This window comes from Lagopus leucura, unplaced genomic scaffold (assembly GCF_019238085.1).
Source record: "Lagopus leucura isolate 7727_CA_CO unplaced genomic scaffold, USGS_WTPT01 35416-1_obj-0_obj, whole genome shotgun sequence".
In the NCBI taxonomy this organism is placed as follows: domain Eukaryota; kingdom Metazoa; phylum Chordata; class Aves; order Galliformes; family Phasianidae; genus Lagopus; species Lagopus leucura.
In genome coordinates, this window is record NW_024966355.1 from 11,249 (window position 1) to 24,040 (window position 12,792).

The following is a 12,792-nucleotide window of genomic DNA, read 5'->3' on the forward strand; positions in this document are numbered from 1 at the left end:
CCCCCCCGCTGCTGTTTCGTCGTTTCTTTCCGCCGTCTCTTCGCTGTCCCGGCGGAGCTGACAGCCGCTCCCGCGGGCTCTGCACGACCCCGGGCCCTCCCGGTGCTCCCCAGCCCGCGGGATCCTCTCAGGAGGGGCTGGGGGCTCTCGGCCCATGGGGGACGGCAGTGTGGCCCTGCTTAGAGCGCGGCCCCAGGGTGGGACGGAGTCGCTGGGCTGTTGCTGCTGTCCACAACGAACCCGGAGGAGCTGCAGGGGTTTTGAGGCTCTGTGGAGCTGTGCTTTGGGACACGGAGCGGCTCAGAGGATTCCCTGCTTGGTGCTGCTGCTCTGACAAACCCCAGCTCTCCGTCTGCCCCCCTGCACAGCGCTTAATGCTTCCTGTTCTCACCTTTCAGTCCCCTGCCATCTACTAAAGCTCTTCTTTATAAGAACATTCCTTCTTATTCTGTCCCTCACCAATGTTTGAGACCTGTGAAAAGATCACGGAAACGATACGAATGCAGTGCTGGGGCAGCTGTGGGCTCCCAGTCCTTCCCCCCATTCTGCAGAGCACGAGGCACCCTGACACCCATCCTGGAGCCCAGCTCTAATTGCAGGCACCAGAATACGGCCCAGTATGGACGCAGCGCTGCCATGCAGCCACAGTTCTGCAGAGTAAGGGCGGTTTCCTCCTGGTCCCACGCAGCCCGCGGCGCTGCCCCTCTGCTCTTTGATGTGCTGTGCGTCTCCCAAGCAGTTTTCAAACCTGTTCCTGTAGCTCTGAGTGCTCTGGAAGGAATGTGGGAGAGCAGTGTTTCTTCTCAGCTCCTTTGCGTGCCAACCCTCTGTGTGAGGCTGCAGTGCTTCACCTGTGCACATCCCAGCACGCCTTGCTTTGCCCCTGCTTTGGTTCTCAAACAGCAATACGAATTCCAGTGGGTTCTCTGCCTACCTGCAGCTCTCGGTGCAAAGCTGAGTCCAGAACGATGCCCTCTGTCAGAAACAAAGGGGCTCGTGGTGAGTTTGCTGACCTGCTCCGTGTCTGTGCTGCTCTGCAGGGGTCCTGCGTGCCGTGGTCGAAGAGGCGAATTCGGGAGCATCGGTTCTGTGCTTGTGTGAGAAGGGAGACGCCATGATCATGGAGGAGACCGGCAAGATTTTCAAGAAGGAAAAAGAAATGAAAAAAGGTGAGGCCTTTGTCAGCTCACCAGGCTTTTCCATCTGGAGCGGCAGCAGCGCAGAAGCGACTCGTGCCGCCTGTGCTGTGAGCACCGCCGCTGAGCTGGGGCTGCCCTCCCTGCACTCAGAGCTCCTTATATTATAAATATTGGGCAGGCCGCCCTGAGCCGGGCGCTCAGCCTTGGAATCGGGGGACACTTGAGCGGTGTCACCAATTTGCGTTCTGCAGACTCGGGTCCCTTCTGCACTGCTGAGGATCCATTCCTTTGATGGCTGCTGGGGCAGGAGGGCCCACGTGCAGCGCTCCTCGTGCTTGTTCACCAGGGGCTGCTCAGCGGGGCGCCTTCCCTGCTTTACAAAGCTCAAACTCGGTGACGCTCCGCTGGCCGAGCTGCTGCCTGCACTCTGTGAGGCTGCCGGACTCCACGGGCTGTTTCTCTTTCTCCTTCGCAGGTATTGCCTTCCCAACGAGTATATCAGTAAATAACTGTGTCTGTCACTTCTCCCCCTTGAAGAGTGACCAAGACTACATCCTCAAAGATGGAGACTTGGTCAAAATGTAAGCGTCTCGGTTGTTTCTCATCAGCTTGCCCTTGGCACCTGGGCTTTGCATTCTAGTCCTGTTTGCCGCATTAAGTACTTCCTCGGCGTGCTAATTACAGAATGTAACAGCTAATCTAGTCAGGCTTTATTAAATATGCCTGCATCTTCGAATGCTTTGAGGAGTCACACCAGTTTCCCAAGCCGTTCCCGCCTGTAATTAAGGCTCTTTGTGTTGCAGTGACCTGGGAGTCCACGTCGATGGCTTCATAGCGAATGTAGCTCACAGTTTTGTCATAGATGCCTCCAAGGTAGGTTTTCCACGGGGCAGCACTTGAACAAGGGAGGGACCAAGGGACGGAGCACTGCATCCCTCATCTGCATCCCCCGCTCTGGATCTGCATCTCCGCCTGTAGGCAGCCAGGATGGCAGCCCTGCTGATGGGAGGGACGAGGACTCGCTCCCTACGAGCCTTCATTTCTCTGTTCTTTCAGGAAAGCCCCGTGTCGGGCCGTAAAGCCGATGTCATCAAGGCGGCTCATCTCTGCGCCGAGGCCGCGCTGCGTTTGGTAAAGCCTGGAAACCAGGTGAGGGGTGGCGTGAGCGAGTGAGGGGCTGCGCAGATGGGCTGTGCTAAAGCAAAGGGCCGTGACACCGCCTGAAGGACGGCCTGTCGGTGGCAATCTGCAGGCAGCTCGGCTCCTTTGCCGGGCGCTGCGTTGGGTGGCAGCCACCCAGATCCCTGTGGGACCCACAGGAGGAGCGGTGCTGCTCTTCCCCTCCTCCCTGGGGCGGCTGTGCCCTGTGTGCCCTGTGAGCTCTGTGCTGCTCACTGATGTCCCCTGCTCTCAGCCCCCCTCGCCCGCTGCTCAGCAGCCGTAGGCGCCGTGCTTCAGCCCCGTGTTGCGTTCCAGTAGCGTCCAGCACTGCTCCCCATGTTACCACCCAGAGGAATTGTGTGTGAAAAGGCACCGCGTGCAGAGCGGGAGGCTGAGCCGACCTCGTGCTCCACGTTATTTTTGTTGAGGGGGGATTAAAAATGGAAGCCTGCCACCGTTCCTCCTCTGTTTGGAGCCGTTAGGGCTCCGCTTGGTTTTATCACCAAACACTGCCAGGTGAAAATTAACAGTTGTGCTTCTGGCTCGAGTCCTCAACCCTTAACGTGTTTCCATGTGTTCTCCATGCAGAATACACAAGTGACAGACGCGTGGAACAAAATCGCCCACTCGTTTCACTGCACGCCCATTGAAGGTAAGGGCTGGGGAGCAGCTGGTGCAGAGCAGCAATGTTTTCATCACACTCTCAATCCTCAGCTGCCCTATTCAAACTCTGGGGAGCATTTCCTGACTATTGGCCACAGAATCACAGCACGGCTGGGTTGGAAGGGAGCTCGAGGACCACGGAGCCCCGACCCCCCTGTGCCACGCAGGGCCACCAAGCTCCCCGTCCCACAGCAGGGCCCCATCCAGCCTCCAACCCCTCCAGGGATGGACGGGGCATCGCAGCCCCTCTGGCAGCCGTTCAGCCCCTCGCCGCTCTCACAGCGCAGCGCTTCCCCGACACCCGGCCTCCAGCTGCCCTCCCTCAGCCTCGTTTCCCCTCGTCCTGCTCTCATCTCCCCTCGCACGGAGCTGCCTCCCCTCCTGGCTGCAGGCTTCCTTTAGGCACTGCAGGCTGCACTCAGCTCACCCCCAGCTTCTCTTCTCCAGCTTGTTTGCAGTGCAGGCTCCATCACAAAAGATGCCCACAGATGTTTTTTCCTCCTTTACAACGAGAAACCGATTCCTGTTGTCTTCACAGCGCTGACAACGGCTGGGTGGGGAGGCCTGGGGCAGCTCCTCGTTGAACGCTGAGCTCTTGTTTGAGAGCTGGGGGGACTCAGTGATGCTGCCTTTCTCCTACGAGTGACGGCACTGGTCAGCACAGAGCTGCCTGCTGTTCGCTGCATTTCCTGCAGTGCTGTAAAGCTGGCTCAGTGTCTTTGCTCTCCTTCGCCCAGTCCTGGCACGTCAGCTCCTGTTCTTGTGTGGGATGGCTTTGTGGGCCTCCTCAGTGCTGTGCTCCTTTCTCTCATGCCGTGAGCTGCAGTGAGGAGGCGGCTGCTCGTGCTGTCAAGGGATTTTGAGCAGCACTGTTTTGGAAACAGCTGAGTGCCGTAATTATGCAGGCAGTGGCAGCAGCTTTAGGCCCCAGCTGATGGAAACAAGCAGAGCTGCTGGAGGGGGGCTCACGCTGTCCATCCTGAGTGGGGACAGAAGTATCTGTGCTGGGCTCCAGTTCGGAGGTGGACTGTAGAACAGAAAGGAGAATTCAGCCCACAGATGTGCTTGGAGTGCTGTGCAGCTGTGGTGCTGCTGACAGGAGCTGAAGTCTCCGTTAATTTGACACCCAGGTTCTCCTCCAAAATGCGTTCCAAGCTGCTTTGTTAAGCAGCAGCTCCTCCATGGCTGCTTGCAGCTTCTCCCGCTGAGGAGAGGAAGCATCCCTGAAGTCAGGGAGGGCCTTGGGAGCTCCATGTCTGCAGCAGAGTGAAGCTGAGGAAGCGCTCACTGTTGGCTCAACAGTTGGCCCCAGCTGAAGGCTGCAGCCCTGAGTGCTGAGGCGTTAACGATGCAGGCCCCGTGTAGCTGGTCTGCAGCTCCGAGGTGTTAATGGACCCTTTTATCTCGGCAGGGATGCTGTCACACCAGCTGAAGCAGCACGTGATCGATGGGGAGAAAACAATCATCCAGAACCCTACAGACCAGCAAAAGTGAGCATCGCTCTGGAGCTTTGTGCTGTGTGTGGAGGGAGGGGCTGCGTGTGGCTCCTGGCCCCATTCCTCGCCCTTGGTGTGATGTCGAGCGCGGGTGCAGCAGCTCAGTTTGCACCTCGTGGCCGAGGGCCACCACAGGAGTTTTAGCAAGGAAAACTGCTCCCCGTGCTGCCTCCTGATTGAAGTCTGGCCCAGAAGGCATTCGTGACCCCACACCTTGGCTGTGTGAACGCGAGCTGCGGCTTCTGTGCCTGGGTTTTGTTCCGAGAAAGAAAGCTTGAAAGTCAGAGGCACGGGACTGCTGGCACCTGCAGGTTCTTGGTTGCCGTCCAGTCTCTCGAAGGAGTCTCCATCAGTGAATTACTGCCTGCGGCCCTGGGGGCTGCCAGCAAAATAAGCAGCGACTGCTGGTCGTGGCAGCGGATGCTCGTTCCCCAGAAGGTGCCAAGGCCTGCTGCTGTCTCACAGAAGCTGCCAGCAGCCCGCAGAGGGTGATTGCTGTCAGTAAGATCTCAGCATGGTGCTGAGCTGATGGGCAGGACGAGTCTCTGTTCTGTTCCAGCATCTTCTCTCCCTCAGGGATGCAGTCAGGGCTGAGTCTCAGGCTGGGTGTTTGGAGCTCAGGGGGTCGGTGCAGAGCTGGGCCTGCAAGCTCTCAGGTGTAGCGATGAGCCAGGCTGGTGGCCCTCGCTCTGCCTGATGTGACCACAAGTTCCCAGAGCTGCTGAGCGTCCCCCATTCGCTGGGGATGGAAGGACTGTCCTGGGGAGGAACGCCACTGGTTTGTCACTGTTCTCTGCCAGCTTGTTGCTGAGCAGCTCTGGTGCCCGACGTGCAAATCTTCAACTTCCGTGCCAGCTTTTGCTCTTCTGCTCGAGGTCCCGGTTGCTTTGTGTGTCACCCTGGCTCTGCTTCGTGCCCATACACCTCCAAGCTAAGCTCAGGGCTCGTTTGAGGAGCAGTGGCTGTAGCCACAAAGGTTTTGCCTTCTCTCCTTACCATTCTTTGACTCACCAAACCTCTTTCTTCCAGGAAGGACCACGAAAAAGCAGAATTTGAGGTGCACGAAGTTTACGCCGTTGATGTTCTTGTCAGCAGCGGAGAGGGAAAGGTGAGTCTGGCTCGCTGCTGCTCTGCACGCAGTCAGAGCAGCTTGTTTCCAGCCGTCACCCATTGGATCCTTCTACGTGCCGAGCCCAGCAGGGAACCCCTCTGCCTTTCTGGGTGCAGGTTTTTCCATCAGAGTTCAGGTGTGCTTTTGCAGCGCCAGAACACAGAAGCTCTGTCTGTAGCTGCCCTGATGCACGCGGGCTGCTGGCTGGTGCTGAGGAAGGGCTGCTCTGCTCCTTCCCTGCTCTCACCTGCGTTTGCATTTTCAGGCAAAGGATGCTGGGCAGAGAACCACAATTTACAAAAGGGACCCCTCCAAACAGTACGGCCTGAAGATGAAAACCTCCCGTGCCTTTTTCAGCGAGGTGGAGAGGCGCTTTGACACCATGCCATTCACTCTCAGGTACTGGCTTTTATTCGTGACCTCCTCTGAGCCGGGTGCTTGGCGAGCTTGCAGATCTGATGATGGTCTGCGCAGAGGCGGAGGCAGCCTTGCTGCTTTCTGTTGCGTTTGCTGTATTTGAGCCCCGGGGTGGGTGGAGGAAGGAAGTTGCAGGCTTAAGCTGGAATCCCAGGCACAGATGAGGACAGGAGAATCTCCTGTGCCTTTGTGGCAGGTGAGGAGCCTGGAGTTGTGGTTAAAATAAAATACCGTCAGCTTGCAGCACGAAGACAGGAGGCAGATCCAAACAGTTTTTGTAGGCGCTCGCTCCAAGAAGGAAACCTTTCCATCCTTAAAGCCACTTGTCCTCTCTGCTCTCTGAAGGCAGTGGTTCCTGCAGCAATTCCCTGTTCTGACAGCAGCACTGCTGGGCAAGAGGGATGTAAAGCAAAGTCCCCAGCCTGAGCCCAGGGGTGGCTCTGAAGCCTGAGGGGTGGAATCTGCTCAGCTGTGGCTCCCATTCTTCTGCAGGGCGTTTGAAGATGAGAAGAAGGCCAGGATGGGGGTGGTGGAATGCGCCAAACATGAGCTGCTCCAGCCCTTCAACGTGCTCTACGAAAAGGAAGGTGAGTGCAGCCGGGGGGAGGCTGGGAGCTGGATGTGGGCTGGTGTCCAGCGCCTCCCCAGCCTCACGCTGCTGCTGTTTCGATGCCAGAGATGCTTTGAGGGCCCCGGCATCCACCCTCCAGGACACTCGACTGCCTGGTGGCTTCTGGGCCTTGTTTCAGATTTGTTCCAGTGCTTAGTTGAGATTTCTCACAGAGTAATTCCCCAGACAGGAGAGACTGAAGGTTGAAGGCCTCTGGTTTGCTTAGCAGGGAGTTCCCAAGGGTGGTTTGCAGCGGTGACTGGAGACAGCACAGGAGCTGGAATTGCTGTGGTGCAGTAATGCCTGTTTCTGCTTTGCAGGAGAGTTTGTTGCACAGTTCAAATTCACAGTGCTTTTAATGCCTAACGGTCCTATGAGGATAACCAGCGGCCCCTTCGAACCTGAGCTCTACAAGTCGGAGTTTGAGGTGCAAGATGGAGAGCTGAAGGTTGGTGCAAAAAGAAAGAACACAACAGGTGTCGCACGCGGCGCCCTTTGCTCGTTGTGCTTGGGGTGAAGGGGAGTAAAACCCAGAAGCCTGCTTTGAGGCAGGAGCTTAAAAAGCAAAAGCTCAGCCCTGACAGCCGAATTTCCTGCACACCCAAGGACAGCAGCCGGTCATGGTGCAAGTCAGTGGCTCCCTGTAATCCTGCAGCCCCAAGAATGTACTTTAGACCAGGCTGGGCTCCTGTTTCCTGCATCAAACCCCAGATTTTGCTTGCGATAGCAGCACCCAGCCCTTTCCTCGAGTGGCTGAGAAGCCTGGACAGCTGGCCTCAAGGCCTCGTGCCGCAGCCGAGTGCGCTGCTGTGGCATTCTCCATCTGTCACTGTGCCCATTAGGACTTACTGCCATTCCTCCAGAGGCTGGCAGAGCTCATTCTGCTTTAAAGGCATTTCCTTTCATCTTCTGTCAAAAAAAGAGTATGGCTTTCTAGCTTCTCATGTTTCCTTCCTGTCCGTAGGCCCTCCTACAAAGTTCTGCAAGCCGGAAGACCCAGAAAAAGAAGAAAAAGAAGGTAATTGAGTCACGTTTTGGGAGGATTTGGCACGGCTCTCGTGGCCAGCAGTGCCCAGGTGTAACCCAGTTCTGCACGGCTGTGTTTTGGGCTGGCTTCAGTGCAGCACTTCAACAGTGCCGGTGTCCCCGTGCTGTGGGGAGCGCAGGGTCCTCTTCCCTCAGGGCCTTTGTGTGCTCTGCGGGTCCCTGCCCTGAGCGTGGCTGTGGCTTTGTTTCCACAGGCCTCCAAGAATGCAGAGAATGCCACCACGGGAGAGACGGCGGAGGAGAACGAGGCCGGAGACTGAGCAGCTCCTGCTGCTCCCCCAGCACCCGGCTCTCACACACACACACACACACACACAAAACCCCCCCAGACAAACAACCAGAAACAAAATCCAGCGCTGTTTGTCTCTTACAACCAAACGGCAAACAGCCGGATGTCCCACTGCCTACAAGCAGCTCCTATTGATTTTGCCAAGGAGGGAGGATTCTCTCTGCCACTTCAGACTACTTAAAAAAGAAAGCAGAAAAAATAAAATCAGGAGTAAAAGCTAGTCTATATCTTTCTAACCTTTTATACTACTCATACTTGTTAAAGAGGTGAACAACTAAGCCATTCCCAGGGAGAGGGAGCGTGCAGAGCTGCCTGCTTTCTTCTTCCTCCTCGTTTTGGTTTTAAATTTTCCCTTTACAGATTTTCTTGGAGGAAAAAAAGCTGATAATGCCCTCAGAAAAGCGATCTGTGCTTGCGATCTGCCTGCAGAGCTGGCAGCTCCTCCCGGCCGTGCAGGATCTCTGTCCGTTACCTCGAGGCAGAGCATTTCTCACTCTTTTAACCTTTAGATTGTACATTTATCATTGGGAAAAGCAGCAAATTCGGTGTCCCCGGTGAGACCGTAGGCCGTCCCGTCTACTGCGCCCTGTCTCTGCCTTGGTTTACCTATAAACACTCTATTTTTAAACAGATTGCTGTGGTGAGCTTGTTTTTAAATCCAACGCCCGAGGAAGCAGGCGGTGCCCGGCGCCGCTCGGACGGCAGGCAGCTGCTGCGCGCCGTGCTGCTGGGCTCGCCTGTTCCAACATTGAGAGCGGTGGCGATGCTCCAGCCGCTGGATGCAGGCTGAGAGCAGCCGGGGGCACCGCTCTCGTACAGCAAGCCTTTTCCGAGGGGAAAAAAAGCCACCAACAAACGTCGAGTTCAATGCGGTTGGACGCGGACGGCTCTTCCTTTCCTTCGCGGCCGCCCAGCCGCTCACCTGCGGCCCAACTCGGGCGGAGCGCCGCAGGTCCCGCAGGCAGCGCCCCGTGCTGCGGCCCGGATGCAGCCGCCGTCGAGTCGAACGGCTCGGCCCCGGGGCGCCCTGGGTGTTTTTAAGCAATATTCTGTCCGTGCAGAGCTGCTCCCCCCGCGGATTGTAAACCACTGAGACTTGCTGCAGGTTTATTTAATTTTCGATTTTTACGTGCTGTACCTCTTGATACAAGAAACAGAAAACCCGCTTAAGATTTTGAAAAGCGAAAGCTCCCGAGAAGAACTCTGTAACCGACGCTGTTTTCCAAATAAAGCTGACTCGTGGCACCTCTTTGCACGGAGACGTGGCTCTGCTCATTGGGGCGGGGGGCTTCGGTGCGCCGCGCCCCGGGCCGGGAAGGGCAGCGCTGTGCAAAATGGCGGCCGGGCTCGGGACTACAACTCCCGGCATGCCGCGGGGAGGGGCGACTACGGCTCCCGGCATGACGTGCGCGGAGAGGGCGCGGCCGCAGGCTCGGCCCTATAAATAGGCCGCGGCGGGCGGCACTGTTTCTCTCGGCCGCTGCTGCCGCCATCTTGACGGCTGCTGGTGGCCGCCGCCATCCGCTTCCATCCGCCGCCAGCGGCGCCGCACCAAGACTAAGCGCGGCGCGAGCGCGCCGCCATGAGGGCCAAGGTGAGCGGCGGGGGAAGACAGATGGCGCCCGGAAACGATCCGCGTCCCCAGCGGCGGCCGGGCCTGGAGAGGCCTACACGGGGCCGGGGCTGCGGGCGCCGAGAGTGTGGGGAGCTCCCCGTGGGGCCGTGGAACAGGAGCCGGGGGTCCGGCGGTGCACGGGGCACAGCGGGGGCCGCGGGGCGGGGCCGGGGAGTGAGCTGAGGCCGCGGGGATGCCGGCACGGAGCGGGGCAGCGGGGACTCTCAGTGGAAACGGGCTGTGACGCGGGGCCGCCGCGGGCCGCATCACTCACCCGCTGCTCTTCTCCCTCTGCAGTGGCGCAAGAAGCGAATGCGCAGGTACGTGTGAACGCTGCCCGCGGGACCGCGGCCGGAGCCGGGAACGGCGGCCGCTCCAAGGCTGTGGGCGCGGTCCCGGGCTGTGACGCCGCTCTGTCCCTTAGGCTGAAGCGCAAGAGGAGGAAGATGCGACAGAGGTCCAAGTAGTGCTGGGACCGGACCGTGCCGCGCGTGGAAGAGCGAGGAGCCGCCCCAGCGCCGCGGGGCCGTGGTGGGGTCCCGTCCCGCCGCACCGGGCCGGGCTCTGTAGCGCCGCCAATAAAGTTGGAGATGTTTTCGGACGCCTTTGATGCTTTGCTCGGGGCTGCGGCCCAGAGCGGTGCCCGCGGAGCGCCGGTTGGGAGGGAGCTGCACCGGGACGAGCAGCGGGCCGGGGGAGGGACGGCTCAGCTCGCGTCTCCGAGACGCGGGGCTGCAGCTGCGGGGGCAGCGGGCTGTTCCGTGCCGGTACCGGGGTGGGCCCGGGGCGGTGCAGGGAACCCGTAGGGCTGAGGCTTTCGGCGGCCGCGGCGGCGCGCTGTTATGACGTCACGAACCCGGAAGAAGCGTTCCGACCGTGCGCGCGTGACGCGGGGAGGAAGCGGGCAGTTTCTTCCGGGATGCCCCGGAAGCAGCATAGAGCACTTCCTGCCCGGCGCAGAGCGGCGGCCGGAAGGGACCGCTCATTGTTGGCACTGGAGAACTCGCGAGGAGGCCGCGAGCGGGTGAGTGCGGGGCTGCGGAGGGCGCGGGAGGCCGCGGCGGGCCGGGCCGAGCTGGGCCGAGGCCACGGGATCGGTCACATCCGCTCCGTCCCTCTCCAGGCCGGGCCCCGCCGCAGGCCACACCGTCGGGCCTTTCCCGGGCCTGCGGATGGTTCCTATGGTTCCTACTCGCGGGGGCGGTGCTCTCCCTTCCCTCGCCCGCAGCGCTCGGGACCCGGCCCGGCTCCTGCGGGGCCGTCTCGGGCTCTGTGGGCCCCGCGCCTCCGAGCTCCGACTGCGGGCCCGGGCCGCCCCTCACCCGCGGCCGCGCTCCCCGGTATCTCCGCGTTCCGGGCCCGGTTCCTCACCCTCGCCGCTCTCCTTCCTTTCGCAGCGCCCCCGCGGCGGCAAAGATGCCCGACCGGGACGGCTACAGCAACAGCGGCGGCGATGAGGCGGGTGCCGACGCTGATGATATCTGCCGCGATTTCCTGCGCAACGTCTGCAAGCGGGGGAAGCGCTGCCGCTTCCGGCACCCCGACATCAGCGAGGTGACCAACCTGGGCGTGCGCAAGAACGAATTCATCTTCTGCCACGACTTCCAGAACAAGGAATGCGTGCGCCTCAACTGCCGCTTCATCCACGGCACCAAGGAGGATGAGGACTGCTACAAGAAGACAGGCGAGCTGCCCCCACGCCTGCGGCAGAAGGTGGCGGCGGGACTCGGCCTCTCGCCCGCCGACCTGCCCAACAGCAAGGAGGAGGTGCCCATCTGCAGGGACTTCTTGAAGGGTGACTGTCAGCGCGGTGCCAAGTGTAAGTTCCAGCACCTGCAGCGGGACTACGAGTACGAGGCGCGGGGCATGGCCTCCCGGGAGCCGGGAATGGTGGCCGCCGTGCGCCGCTACGACCCCTATGATGCCATATATGACGGCGACCGCTATGATGACCACGAGCCCCTGCTGAAGCGGCGGCGGGTGGACGGGCTGTCCTTTGAGACCTACGAGTACAGCTTCGCCAACCCGCGGACAGTGGAGTACCGGCTGCTGGAAGAGGAGAACATCATGCTGCGGAAGCGTGTGGAGGACCTCAAGAAGCAGGTGAACAACCTGATGGCGACCAACGAGGTGCTCTTGGAGCAGAACGCCCAGTTCCGCAACCAGGCCAAGGTGATGACGCTGAGCTCCACGGCCACGGCCACCGAGCAGACTCTGGCCCCCACCGTGGGCACCGTCACCAATTACAACCACAGCATCGCGCAGACCCACACCACGCTCAGCAGCCAGGCTTTGCAGCCCCGGCCCGTCTCCCAGCAGGATTTGGTGGCGCCTGCCGGCGCCCAGGCGGCACCCCCGGCCAACGCCGCTCCCCCCATGAACCCCGAAATCACCCCTCTCTCGGCCGCCTTGGCACAGACCATTGCCCAGGGCATGGCTCCCCCGGTCTCTATGGCCCCGGTGGCCGTTTCGGTGGCTCCGGTGGCCGTGTCGATGGCGCAGCCGCTGGGAGGCATCACCATGAGCCACGCCACCACCCCGATGGTGACGTACCCCATTGCCTCGCAGAGCATGCGGATAACGGCCATGCCGCACTGACGGCCCCCCGCCCCTGCCCACACCTTTGCCTCCGACTTCGGGGGCTGAGTGATGCAGAACTGAGGAACCCTCAGGAGCCCTCGGGACCTTCGCATCCTGGCTGGGGATGGAGGAAGGCGCTTCTCCTGGCCTCGAGCCGTGTGGCGGTGGGTTCAGGGATGAGGGATGAATGGTGTGGGGGCGGCCGGTGCCTCCGCCCTCTCTGCAGCCCCTGGCATGGGACAGGGAAAACTCTGGGACAGAAGGACAAGCTGCAGGAACTTTTTCTGGCTCAATCTTGGGGCTGTGCCCGGAGGGGGGCGGGGGGGGGCAGCACCAGGACCCTCAGCGCAGCTCCCCCCCCTCCGCGTTCCGTGTAACGTTTTCAGCCATTAAACGCAATGACTCCAGGCGGCGTCCCACCACGTGCCGGTGCCCGCAGCGTCCCGCGGGCTCAACGGCGCCGGGTTGGTCCCGGCGGGGCGGGGCGGGGCGGGGCGGGAGGGGCCGTGAGATCCGTGGAGGGGAGATTGAGGAGGGGGGGGGGAAGCATCGGCCGCTCCTAAAAAGGCCAAACCGCGTGGGCGCGGGGCCGCGCCGATGGCCACGCCCCTCCTCGCCCCCAGCCAATGGGCAGCAAGGGGGCGGGGCTCGGCGCCGCGCGGCT

The 12,792-nt window shown here is 60.7% G+C and overlaps 2 protein-coding genes and 1 long non-coding RNA gene across 4 annotated transcripts in view; all 3 read left to right on the top strand.

The window, feature by feature from the left end:
• Positions 1-8,565, top strand: part of PA2G4 (proliferation-associated 2G4) — a 9,055-nt gene extending 490 nt beyond the window's left edge. For both annotated transcript variants that reach the window (XM_042893088.1, XM_042893089.1), the window contains exons 2-13: positions 1,041-1,169; positions 1,615-1,720; positions 1,943-2,012; positions 2,196-2,288; positions 2,889-2,952; positions 4,375-4,453; positions 5,489-5,567; positions 5,836-5,969; positions 6,480-6,574; positions 6,918-7,045; positions 7,562-7,615; positions 7,839-8,565. In XM_042893088.1, coding sequence (XP_042749022.1) covers positions 1,041-1,169; positions 1,615-1,720; positions 1,943-2,012; positions 2,196-2,288; positions 2,889-2,952; positions 4,375-4,453; positions 5,489-5,567; positions 5,836-5,969; positions 6,480-6,574; positions 6,918-7,045; positions 7,562-7,615; positions 7,839-7,904 — 1,097 coding nt within the window. In that variant the 3' untranslated portion in view covers positions 7,905-8,565. The remainder of the gene's footprint in view (positions 1-1,040; positions 1,170-1,614; positions 1,721-1,942; positions 2,013-2,195; positions 2,289-2,888; positions 2,953-4,374; positions 4,454-5,488; positions 5,568-5,835; positions 5,970-6,479; positions 6,575-6,917; positions 7,046-7,561; positions 7,616-7,838) is intronic.
• An 835-nt stretch (positions 8,566-9,400) lies between these two features.
• On the top strand, positions 9,401-10,149 carry LOC122192537. The gene is made up of 3 exons (XR_006182637.1): positions 9,401-9,527; positions 9,846-9,868; positions 9,973-10,149. It is a non-coding gene; the product is annotated as an uncharacterized LOC122192537 (long non-coding RNA).
• A 241-nt stretch (positions 10,150-10,390) lies between these two features.
• Positions 10,391-12,535, top strand: ZC3H10 (zinc finger CCCH-type containing 10). Its single transcript, XM_042893087.1, has 2 exons — positions 10,391-10,572; positions 10,946-12,535. The coding sequence occupies exons 1-2, from the start codon at positions 10,391-10,393 to the stop codon at positions 12,144-12,146; spliced, it is 1,383 nt and encodes a 460-aa protein (XP_042749021.1). The 3' UTR covers positions 12,147-12,535.
• Positions 12,536-12,792: the final 257 nt, after the last annotated feature.

What these genes read in the sequence shown, in the direction of transcription:
- ZC3H10 (XM_042893087.1), top strand. Translation starts at nt 10,391, where the DNA reads ATGACGTCACGAACCCGGAAGAAGCGTTCCGACCGTGCGCGCGTGACG. An exon ending in CGCGAGGAGGCCGCGAGCGG is followed by an intron (nt 10,573 to 10,945) that starts GTGAGTGCGGGG and finishes TTCCTTTCGCAG; the next exon opens with CGCCCCCGCGGCGGCAAAGA.